At 50.1% G+C, this 11,890-nt stretch overlaps 1 protein-coding gene across 1 annotated transcript; it reads right to left on the bottom strand.

Annotated features, from left to right (window-relative positions):
• Positions 1-848: 848 nt before the first annotated feature.
• Positions 849-8,210, bottom strand: LOC116573699. The gene is made up of 4 exons (XM_032313953.1): positions 7,390-8,210; positions 6,461-6,646; positions 2,656-2,720; positions 849-983 (listed from the first exon to the last, which is right to left on the bottom strand). The coding sequence occupies exons 1-3, from the start codon at positions 7,803-7,805 to the stop codon at positions 2,696-2,698; spliced, it is 627 nt and encodes a 208-aa protein (XP_032169844.1). The 5' UTR covers positions 7,806-8,210; the 3' UTR covers positions 849-983; positions 2,656-2,695.
• Positions 8,211-11,890: the final 3,680 nt, after the last annotated feature.

The raw sequence follows: 11,890 nt of genomic DNA, 5'->3' as shown, positions 1-11,890 counted from the left end.
CCAGGGTCCTGGGATCGACCCCACATCAGGCTATTTGCTCAGCGGGGAGCCTGCTTCCCCCTATCTCTCTCTCTCTCTCTCTCTCTGCCTGCTTCTCTGCCTACTCGTGATCTCTGTCTGTCAAATAAATAAAAAAATAAAATCTTTTTTTTTTAAAAAAAAGAGGCAGAAATGACGAATCTGTACATCCGGATTAGTTTCTCATTGGAACGGGTAGTTTGTATTTCCACTAATGTTGATGTCACTATAGAAATCCATTCATATTTATGGTTAAATGTGGGCCAGAGTCTTTAGAAACCAAGCCTCCTTTCCATGTTGCTGAACCATGGCCTACCCCTTCACATACACCCTGTTGCCAGCATCATCTTGCTGGTAGGGTCTCCATAGCAGGAGGCAGTTACAGATGGGGAAGGAAAGAAATTATGTCACCAACTCAAGTGGCCTGCCAGACAAGCCCAAGGATCAACATTTGTGGGTCAGAAAGAGAAACAAATGCAAGTCAGAAATGTCTTAGTTCCAGCGCATTTGAAGTAACATACAAACCAAAAAATAAAATGCGTTGGTTTACACACTGAAAAGTCCAGGAGTAGATAGCCATCAGGCATGGATGGATCCAGGGATTCAAATGATGTCGTTAGAACTGGGTCTCACTCCACCTCTCAGCTTTGTTTTCCTCTGGTCGACTTCATTGGGGGGCCTGTTTTCTCTGCACGGTGGCCCCTGGAAACTCCAGATTCTCCAGACAAAGACTGATTCTCAAAGCTTCAGCAAAAGCCATGGAGCTGATGCTGGGACTCGGATTAGCCACGCCTGAGAAATGGTAGGGGAGGGAGTTCACGTCAGCTGAGTCACGTGGTTTGAGAGTGGAAGGTCAGAGTTTTCTCAGAGTAAAACTGAGGTTCTTCTGTTAGTGGAAGAAGGGGAAAGTGTGAGCAGGAAACAATATCGGATGCCCACATTGGTGACCTGGTTTATTCCGAGATCTGCCATCGTGTTAATGTCAAAATAAAGGAAGAAAGAAAATTAATCTCTATAGAGATTATGCCTAAGACAGATTTTTCCCAAAAAAAACTGAAAATGAAGCCCTACTGACCAAGGGATCTATATGGAAAGAAATGTCCTAAGATGTAAGAAATTAGCCCACCCACACAGGGTGTTAGCTGTGGACCCTTGTCCATTGGTCAGGCCAAGCCTCTGCCCTTCACGGGCAGTGGGAGTAAAACAAGGACAAACACTAGCAGGGGGCCTCCATGTCCCACAGGCTGGAGCTCAGGTCCCAAGATCCATCCTATCCACCGAGTGCATGCCAATGTTCCCTCCGACGTGACCTCCCATTTGGCCCCAAGGGAGACAAGAATTGAAGATAAGACAGGACGTTGCCTAACGCATCTATGTGTAACTTGCCACTTCCCCGCTCAACAGAATTCAGTAGCTCCCTATCACCAGTCAAAGAGGGCAAAAGAGCTCAGCTTGAACTTTATGGCACACTATGGCCCCCACCTAAGCTGACAGACGTGTCTGCCTCTAGTGCTTTGCCCTCTGTGCTCCAGCTACTTCAGACAGCTTGCTGGGGAACTTCTCCCCATTAGGGTCCCTTCAGAAGAAGGGATCAGCCATTTTCCAACCTTCCTACTAGATCAGCCCAAAGGAACATGGGGGGAATGGACTGAGTCTTGGTTGCTAATGGACATCTGGCTCTTAGCCCGCTGTCTGGGACAGAGCAGGCTCTCAATCATTGTTGAATAAAAATTTTCCCTGAGCGCACTTCATAATTTCCCCCAGCAGGCTCTTTTGTTCATGTTACTTCTGCTCCCCTAAAAGAGGCTCCAAGGCTTAACTGGATTCCCTTAGTCGACTGTCCTCTCTCTCCATGCAGCACTCCTAGGAGTCCCGGTTCCACCTGCAGCAGATTGTGTTCTGCCAGGCATCGCCCTGGCACCCAGCTCCAAACTCCTGCCACATTTGTTCTGTTGCCGGTCAGCCCCTCGCCCCTGCGAGGCTGCGGCGAGCTCCCTGAAGGCAAAGGAGACACCTTATCCATCTTATCCCAGGCTTCCACTCTCTGTTCTCAGCAGCACTTAGAGTAATGTCTGCCATGTAGCGGGTACCACTAGCACAGGCCCGTTGGCTGTATGCTAGGGTACTTCTCGCCAAAATATTGAGAAGACAGGAGAGCAGAGGAGAGGGGAGGAGGGAAAAACAGGGGAGGGGAGATGAGGGGAGGGGAAGGGCGAGGGAGGGAGGGGAGAGGAGAGAAGAGGAGGAAATCAGAGATTCAGTCCTATTTCCTCTAATTCAGTGACTGCCCTCAGACAGTAAGACGCTCCAAGTCTGGTGATACCCGGTGGTACCTCAGGGGCCAGGATGGGAGAGAATTCAGTTGCCCCTCGATTGGGGACGCCTCCCAGTTGATCTGAAAGTGCTTTCTGCCTGTCTTTCTAGCCTCTGCTGACCCAAACATGGCTGAGCTACGACAGAGGATCTCACAGAGCAGCCAAGCGTCGTCTTCAGAGGAAGGACTAAAAGAAACATCTGCGTGTGTGCAGGAACTTTGTGACACCCATAGAAGAGAGGTCTTATAACACTAGGCTTCTGGAAAGAGGGGACCCACGTGACACTCCTTGCTCAGCTCTGATGTGTGGGGCTTTTCCATACCTCGAAGCCATTCTCCTTCAGCAGCAGGGTGTCCTACAGTTCAGCTCAGTTGGGATGCCACTGACCTGGAGAGGGCATCGGATTCCGCAGGTCAAGGGCTCAGTCCTAGGAGACTGCCCTCACCAAACCCCCACTTCAGATACCAATCACAAATGCAGACGATCAGCTGTGCTTCTGGCCAAGAGGCTACAGAGTGGAGGTTCCCATGACCCCTCCTTGGGTTCAATTAATTTGCTAGAGTGGCTCACAGAGCTCAGAGGCTTAACATTTTACTTCCTAGATTAGTGGCTTATAAAAGGATATAACTCAGAAACAGCCAGATGGAAGAGATACAATGTATGGGGAAAGGGCACTCTTCTGTGTGCTCTCCAGGCTGAACACTCTCGCCAGACCCCCTCATGTTTACTAACTGGGAAGATCCCCAGGCCCCTACCTTTGGGGTTTGTTATGGAGTCTTCCTTACACAGGCACAGTTGATTAAATCACTGGCCATTGGTGATCTGAGTGCAGTCTCCAGCCTCTCTCCTCTCTCTGGAGGTCTGGGAGTAGGTCTGAAAGTTCCACCTCCCTGATTACATGGTTGGTGCCTCTAGTGACCAGTCCCCACCCTTAGGTGACTGAGGGGCTTTCCAAAGTCACCTCATTCACATAACAAGACACCTTTATAGCTCTCACCACCTAGAAAATTCCAAGTGTTTAAGAACTAACTGTGCCAGGAACAGAGTCAGAGACCAAATATGTAGTTCTTATTATATATCACAGTATCATAGCCTCTTTCTTCCGAACCCCCTCTTTCATGCAGCTAGACCTGATGCCCTCTCCAGAAACTGTCCCCTCTTCACAGCTGGGGAGTAAAGCTGTTGTTCAATCTGGTGGATGTTTTTTTTTTCTGCGTATCCCATCAATTCTTGAGAAATGTGTCCTAGAATCTCCCACTATGATTGTGGATTTGTCTTCTTGTTTCTGCCAACTTTATCATTTCTTTAGAATGATTTATTAGGTGCTGGATGTTATGTATGAAGAACTACGTATGTCGCTCAAGGCTCTAGGTGATGGTGAGATTTATTTTTGATTCTGGCAGGCAGTTAGGGTCTGGGCAGATCTGGTTTTAAAACAGAAGCAATTTTGCCCACCAGGGGGCATTTTGCAATGTCTGAAGACACTTTGGGCTGTCTGAACTTAGTCGGGGGCGGGGGTGGGGGGGCGGTGTTGGTGCTAGTGTTATCTAGTGGATGGAGGCCAGGGAGGCGACTGAACTTTCTACAACGCATGGGACAGGACCTTCCCCACAACGGAGAATGAGCTGGCACAAGATGACAGCCGCAATGAGGTTAAGGGTCTCGGCTTAGTCCAACCAAAACTTGACTGACTGGAAACTGGGCTTCAATCTTTGTGAGTGTTTTTCTATTGTCACCGCTTTCTCTTGGGAAGTCCCAGCTGAAAGCCTGAGGGAGTTTACTTAGGTTCCTCCTCCTTGGTGGTGGTGAACTCTAATTTTTATCTCTTTAGCATAAAACATTGGAAGCTTCTCTGCCTCTTGAGAATGGGCAAATGCCTCCAAGCTGATCTGCCTGCTAACCCTTCTCTCCAGGATCTTAGCCCTCAAATCCTCACCCCCCGACTGCTGGCTCACTTACACATACACATCTCATTATATGTTTAGTCCAGCTTTTCTAGCTATCAAGGATAGCTGGGGTGACCGGCCCTTCTACCTCCCTGGCACCACCTTTCTCCAAGAAAGAAGAAGCTGAGTCTCTCTCTTGTCTTGCATCTTTCAGATGCAGGCTTTAGACTTGACCATCACATTCTGTCTCTTCCCTGTCCATACTTTGTTCATTGTGCATTGAAGGATGCAGCTCTGGTTCCAAGAAGGGGGGCTGATGATGGGTGCTCTGATTTCCCATAATTACTGCCACCACCAAGAGCTATGAGAGACAAGGTGGTGTGGGGAGCGGGGGTGGCGATGTTTTTCTCACAAGTTATCTAGAAACAAACATGGCTCATTGTTGATGTTTCCATTCTCATACAAGGGTAAAGTAGTCCAGTCTCATACAAGGAAATCCAGTTATTTCCGGTCAACTTTATTTTGACCTCGCTCCTTATGAGACAATAAACCTGGCCTTAACGTGCTTGCGAACATTTGCCTTTTCCGCCACACTCTGGTGTATGTTGCTACAAAACCAACCAAAATGTGACTGGGCCAGATCTCAGTGGGTATCACCAGTTTCCATCATTAGAATGGAATGTTAATCAAATTGCAAATTCGATTATTTCTGATTCACAAATCTCCCCAGTTTTAGAAAAAGGGGGTGTTTCATTCACCTATGGCATGGAAGAGTGGACAAGTGCGCACCTAGGTTCTGATCTTCAGACCAACACCATGCCCCTGTACTTGCTTCCCTGACTTGGTTTCCAAATAAGACCTTAGTTTCTGTTGGCTCATCATCTGTATTATAAGAAATAATAATAACAATAAAAACAATGAAAGGGGTAATTCATTCCAAAATGGATCTCCCAATCATAAGAACGACTTCCAGAGAAAGCGGTAAAGGATTCCTTCGGGTTGGGGTAAAAATGGAAGGCACGGTCATCAGTTGCCCCCTACTGGTCAAGAGGGGCTACCTCGTCTCAGATATTAATAATTTGCGTGGTTGAATTCTGTATAAGAATCACAGAACCGAAGCAGAATGTCATGAGTCCAAGGGAAAGTGGCTTGCTGAACACAGAGTGAGTTACTGGGGGTGCTGGGATGAGGAGCTAGGAACTGAGAACCCCAGGGATCAGTTTAATAACCCCAGTCTGCTGAGGCCACAGGCTACAACAGCCTTAACCTGTACTCTAAATTAATCCCCCACCCCTACCCCGGGGATGATTTCACCCCTTTAAACAGCTTTGGTAAAGCCTTAGCTCTAAAGAGAGATTTTGAGTTTCATATTCTAATGTATCACAAAAAAAAATCACATTTATCCAAAATCAACCATTTCAGCCACACATTTTGCACTAATTAACAATAAGTTATTCTTGGGGCCCACTTCTTCACTTCCAACCTACCCCCTCCTCTCTCTTTCCCCCTCTCTCTTCTGTGCCATTCTAAGAAAATGTATCCTTGAAACTCTTCATGAAATAATTACAAAATGTCATTTTATTTTTGAACTACGTATTTGCTGATATCTGGATCATTAGGGTTCAATGTAGTGAACAAAAAAATCAAAATGGGGGCGCCTGGGTGGCTCAGTGGGTTAAGCCGCTGCCTTCGGCTCAGGTCATGATCTCAGGGTCCTGGGATCGAGTCCCGCATCGGGCTCTCTGCTCAGCAGGGAGCCTGCTTCCTCCTCTCTCTCTGCCTGCCTCTCTGCCTACTTGTGTTCTCTGTCAAATAAATAAATAAAAAATCTTAAAAAAAAAAAAAAATCAAAATGGAGGGTTTCACTCTATTTTTAATACTTTTAAGTCTGAAGTATTTAAAAATGTATTTGGGATAATCTTTTTTGTTTGAAAGGACTTTGTGACCCAATAATTTGTCAAAATTACCTCCAAAAATGTTAATATAAGTGGACACCTGTTGGGAGAAATTTCTAAATCAATGCCAGCTGCTTCTATGTCAGAGTCACCTTAGAACTTTTTTTTTTTTTTTTTTTTTTTTTTTACTCCGAGTCACCTTAAAACTTTCATTATTCAGGTAAGAATCCTTGTCTGGATTCTTTTAATTATGAGAATGTAGGGCAAGTAAGCCCTCGTTGCCCTGAGTGGAAAGTGGTATAAAGCTTTTTGAAAGAGTGGAGAAGCCTGCCCCCGCCTTTAATACCTCTTGACGAGCAAATCTCGTTGCCAGGGAGGAAGAATGAGAAAGTGTCTAAAAGTCAAGGAGTCTTCTGCAGGCAAAATCTCCAGATCGCAGCGCTTTCTCTCTGAGATCCAAAGACGGGAAACGCTGTTGGGGGAGATGCAGGGCCACTGACAGAAAGGGATATGGAAGCTCCTGAGGGAAACTCTGTGAGAGAGATCAGAAGTGGAGAGAGCAGGGGTTTGGGGGTGTGAGGGTGGGAGGTGGGAGGAAGCTTAGTGAGGGTTCATGAGAAGCCCAGAGACCCACGGGTTAAAAAAATAAATAAATAAAATAAAAGAATGGTTGACAGCATTTGGCTGTGTTCTGTTAAAGTTGACAAAGACTCTTGTTGAGGTGAAGGTATTTGGAGAAGTCCTGTTATGGTGACCAGCACTTCCTCAGCACCACACGTGGAGGAGATGCGGAGGGTCCATGTGCAGCCCTCTGAAGGGCTTCTTGGGGCCCCTCCTGGTTTTGCCACTGACCAATGCCACAGAGTCACAGACTGCTCTGTTAGCAGAACATATTTGCACATCATCTGTAACCCCTCTGGGCAGCCATATTCTTTTTTTTTTTTTTTTTTAAGATTTTATTTACTTATTTGACAGAGATCACAAGTAGGCAGAGAGGCAGGCAGAGAGAGAGGGGGAAGCAGGTTCCCCTCTGAGCAGGGAACCCAATGCGGGGCTTGATTCCAGGGCCCTGAGACCATGACCTGAGCCGAAGACAGAGGCTTAACCCACTGAGCCACCCAGGCGCCCCTGGGCAGCCACATTCCTCATGCTAACCAAACCGGTTATCGGTTTATAGTAACAGGTACGTGAGTGCAGTTCAGTGAATTGGAAAGGTCCCTGTCCTCTGCTCCCGGGCCTCAAGGCGGAGGCACGGGGGCTTTCCCTGCTACCAACCGGCTGCCACAAGGCTGAGACTTAGTGAGGATCCCATGCCGGGTCCTGCCCAGGGTACGGCTGAGGCAGGGTATCTGGATCCACGTGCTGGGGGTATCCGTGCGTTTCAGGAAGTCTTTGCACTCGGAGTCGGGAATGCGGCCCTCTGCGGAGGCCTTAGGGATCCAGGCCAGGTTCTGCCAAAGGAGCAAGGAAGGGCCCCCTTTCAGCAGCAAACCCGAGCGAGCACTCCCCGGAGGGTGAACATATGACACCTGCGATCTCTCCCCACCCACCCCCGCACCTGCCGCAGGCCTGACCCCGCTGACCTGAGTGAGCGCACCCCGAGGTTCGTGGGTGGCAGGTTTGAGGGAGGGAGAGGCCTTGCAAGGAGGACCCTGGACTTCCCGCTCCCAGACACTCCTGCAGGTGCTCATGCAACTATTTGGAAAAATTAGACCTGATTCCTGGAGCCGAGGAGGGTTGGATGAAGCAGACCGAGCTGGTTACCAGGAGTGACTAAGTCACCTCGTTTTAACACCCAAGGAAAGCCGGACTTTTTCCTTTTCCGCTAGTTGTGTTCTTCAGCGCGTGGCCCTGCAATGGAGCTGGTGGGGTCCTCAGGCGCTCTGTCTCCAAGAGATCAAGGCTCTGCTGAGGGGACGGCCATCCAGCAGGTGTGGGCTAAAGCACATTCCTCTGCTTCATCACTCCGGCCCTAGCTGACCTTCAGCAGACAAGCTGGGAGCTGGTTGGCCAACTGCCTCACCCGGTGGGAAGCGTTGAGCTGTCAGTCGGATCCACGCATTTAAGCCTTTTCACTAAGTTGTGGAGAGAATGGGGGTGCCTGGGTGGCTCAGTGTGTTAAGCCTCTGCTTTCGGCTCAGGTCATGATCTCAGGGTCCTGGGATCGAGCCCCGCATCAGGCTCTCTGCTCAGCAGGGAGCCTGCTTCCCCCTCTCTCTCTGCCTGCCTCTCTGCCTACTTGCGATCTCTGTCTGTTGAATAAATAAATAAAATCTTAAACACACACACACACACAAAAGAAGGAATGTAGAGGATGAATCTGTGACCTGTGGGACGGGAAGCTAAATGGTTCGGATGGAGCGACCATGTGGCCACGGAGAGCCTGTGTCAGCAGGGTCCGGCGTAAATAGAAGCTGTGTCAGGGGAGGGGCGGAAGGGGAAGTAGGGGAGAGGAAGGCCTTCTGAAGCTGGATGATGACCCTGATGCCAGTGCAGTTGCCACCGTCTCTGGAGACTCTTTCTAGAACTCTCCACCTCACACGGCTAGAAGCTGACAGAGGCACACCACGTCCCAAGTAATCGGCTCCAACAGCCCGGGACCTTGGTGACTCCCCTCTTCACTCCCGCACTGCACTGGTCAGTCACCGCTACGCGGTTTCAAGAGTCTGTCGCTCGCAAAGGCTGCGTTCCTGGAGCTTACCCACGGGCAGCTGCCACATGACGATGCTCAGCCTGGTCCTTTCTGACGCTTGTCGAATCTGGCCCGCCCTGCCTGCATCCGGGGAGCAGTGGCAGGAAGGCAGGCCTGCGGGGCTGGGGCAGCGGAGCCTGTACACCTCGAGGCTCTGGGTCGGGAGCTGGCCCTCACGCCGGCTCTGTCCGGCTCAACCCCCCACCGCCTAGGGTTGAATCTGCTTGCATTTTCTTGAGAGCTGTATGAAAGGGCTTCCTTTATATGTCTCAGTTTTGGAATTGGAGTGTCCCCCTCAGTCCTGACCACGTATACACCATTGAGGGGTGCCAAGGGGTGACTGCCACGTTAGGCAACAAATGCCACGAGTATTGATAGCCTGTGTGCCCCACTTGTCCCTATGTCTCCACTCCCCCGTGTTTGCCCGCAGTAAGTTCCAGCTCCCAGGAGCTGTGATGGTTCCTGGTCTCCCTTTGTTGAGGTCATTCTCCCAGAAGGCCCATCTTGGAAATGGCCAGTGGTTGCCAACGTGAGGACTCCCCTCACAGCGTCGTGTCCTGATTCCAATGTCCTCATCATGGGTGGGCAGAGGAGAGCAGAGCACTTCCGGGATTGCTGGCAGTTGAGTTCAGTGGCAGATTGTGGGCCCTTAGCTCTGTGCTTTCCTTCAGCCCCTGCTCCCCTTGAGGCCTGCCCTAGTTTAGGGCTCAGAGGTCTTGGCAGTAAACCCTGTTGCTTGAGGTCATTTTTTAGCCTGGGGCAGAAGAGTGTGTGTGGGGGGGTCTGTGTTCCCTATTTCTTGCAACCATAAATTCCCTGCCTGGAGTCCACTGTATGATGTCATCCAGACCCGAACAGGGAGGTAACAGAGATGGGAAGGGAGGGAAGAAACTGGCATGGGGTGCCATCGCCCACTCTTGGACCCACGTACCATCTTGAGGTTGCAGAGCAGAAGGACCAACGCGATGGCTCTGTTCCCTGGTCCCTTTGCCCTTGGCATTGGGTGGTAGGGAGGGAAGAGCGGTGGAAACTGTCCTGTCGGTGACCGTCCTGGGTGAGCTGGTGTCCTCCAGACGGAATGTTACCCAAGCAGAGTCTGACACACTCACTGTCACCATTTAACTAAGGGAGCCACTGAGGTTCAAAAAGGTGAAGAGGCTGCTGAAGGCCACAGAGTTACTGAACGAAGAGGCTGGGATTGAAACTCAGTCTGACACGAGTGTTGACTCACAACCACCCGTGACCCGGGCAGGCCTGTAAGACAGCTGGGGTGACAGGGGTGAGTTTGAGTTGTGTTTACACAGTGGGCCTGGAGGCATTTGCAGACTTCTCTAGAACGGAGGGGCCAGGGGCTGGGGCACCTTGAAGGCAGGCCAGCACTGAACTAGACCCAGCAAGGTGCTGTTGGCAGTCTGTGAGTGACAGGATGAAGCCTTGGATGGGCAGAGGAGAGAGAAAGGAGTTCAGGGAGATGTCGAGATGGGAGCGGGCAGCCCAGTTCCCTCGGTCCACCCCTCCTTCTCCTGTTGACCTGCTTCACCCCAAGTGGGGTCAAGGGAACCCAGGCCACAGTCCTCACTCAGCTCACAGCAAACGGAGGCACAGAAGGGACTGGGGACGGAATTAAGTATATACAGCACAGTGGGACTTGCAGTTTGCTAATTAAGAGCCCAAAGGCCAAATCTGGCCTACAGATGGGGGGTTGTTGGGCCGGCTGTGTTTTTAAAAACATTTAAAAATATTTTAAAATGGAGATATCTCACATGAACCAATTTCTGGACTTCCTTGAACACTGGAAAACTCTAACAACACTGGAGCCCTGTCCCTCCATGCCAACTCCTGGGGGGGTAGGCAGTGCTAAGCAATGGCCTGTGTCTGTCCCCAGGCCCTCCCCCACCCCTGGGACAGCTGGCTCTGTCACTGCTGCCCCTGGTGGTGACCTCTGTATGCGAGCTTCACCCTGAGGAAGACCTGTGTTGTGACAGAACTGAGGTGCTTCTGAGGGAACCCCGTAGGCAACTGTGCATAGAGGTTTGGTGTTCAGGAGAAAGGGGGGGTCAGTGACATAGATCCAGAAGTGACCACAGTGTGGAAACTGGCAGCCAGTGACCCGGTGAGGGCAGAGAGCATAAACAGTGCATGTGAGTCATGGTTGTCTAGAGAAACACTGTGTGTGTGTGTGTGTGTGTGTAAGAGAATTATTTTAAAGAATTATTCAGGGGCGCCTGGGTGGCTCAGTGGATTAAAGCCTCTGCCTTCAGCTCAGGTCATGGTCCCAGGGTCCTGGGATCGAGCCCCACATCGGGCTCTCTGCTCAGCAGGGAGCCTGCTTCCCTTCCTCTCTCTCTTCCTGCCTTTCTGCCTACTTGTGATCTCTGTCAAATAAATAAAATCTTAAAAAAAAAAAAAAAAGAATTATTCACACGATGGGGACAGTCAAGTTTGAAATCTGTAGGTCAGGCAGGCGGGTTGGAAACTCAGGTGGGAGCTGATCGTACAGTTCTAAGGCAGAATTTTTTCGTTTCCAGGAGAACAGTTGTTCTGCTAAAGGCCTTCAACTGATTGTGTGAGGCCCACCCCCATTATCGATGGTAATTTCCTTTACGTCAAGTCAACTGACTGTAGACATTAACCACATCTACAAAATGCCTCCACAGCAACTCTTAGGCTAGTGTTTGATTAAGTATCTGGGTACTGTCCCCTCACCAAGTTAACACACAGCTAACTATCCTGCAGCGATAAGAGCAGGAGGTCAGGGAAGTGAGCCTGGGAGAACTCGCTGTTTAGGAGTGGGCAGGGGAGGAAGGTGAGTCTGGCAGTTCTGATGGGGAGAAGCACAGGGAGGTGTGGCACTGCGACCACAGGGTGCTGGGTGCTGGGTGCTGGGTGCTGGGTGCTGGTGGGAGATGCAGCTGGGAGAGCACTATGTGGGAGACCCGGTGGTGACTCTGGGTCTTTCACCATATTTCATAATAAAGGGGGTAAACTGAGGAACAAGGAAGAAAGGTTTCCTTCTGGTTTGTGCTTTTTGTAAGCTAAACCAGGAGAAGGAGCCCTGTTCTGAGAAAAGGAGAGAGGAAGCGG

The sequence above is a fragment of the Mustela erminea genome, chromosome 14 (assembly GCF_009829155.1).
Source record: "Mustela erminea isolate mMusErm1 chromosome 14, mMusErm1.Pri, whole genome shotgun sequence".
Lineage (NCBI taxonomy): Eukaryota > Metazoa > Chordata > Mammalia > Carnivora > Mustelidae > Mustela > Mustela erminea.
This window is presented reverse-complemented; position numbering and strand designations above follow the sequence as displayed.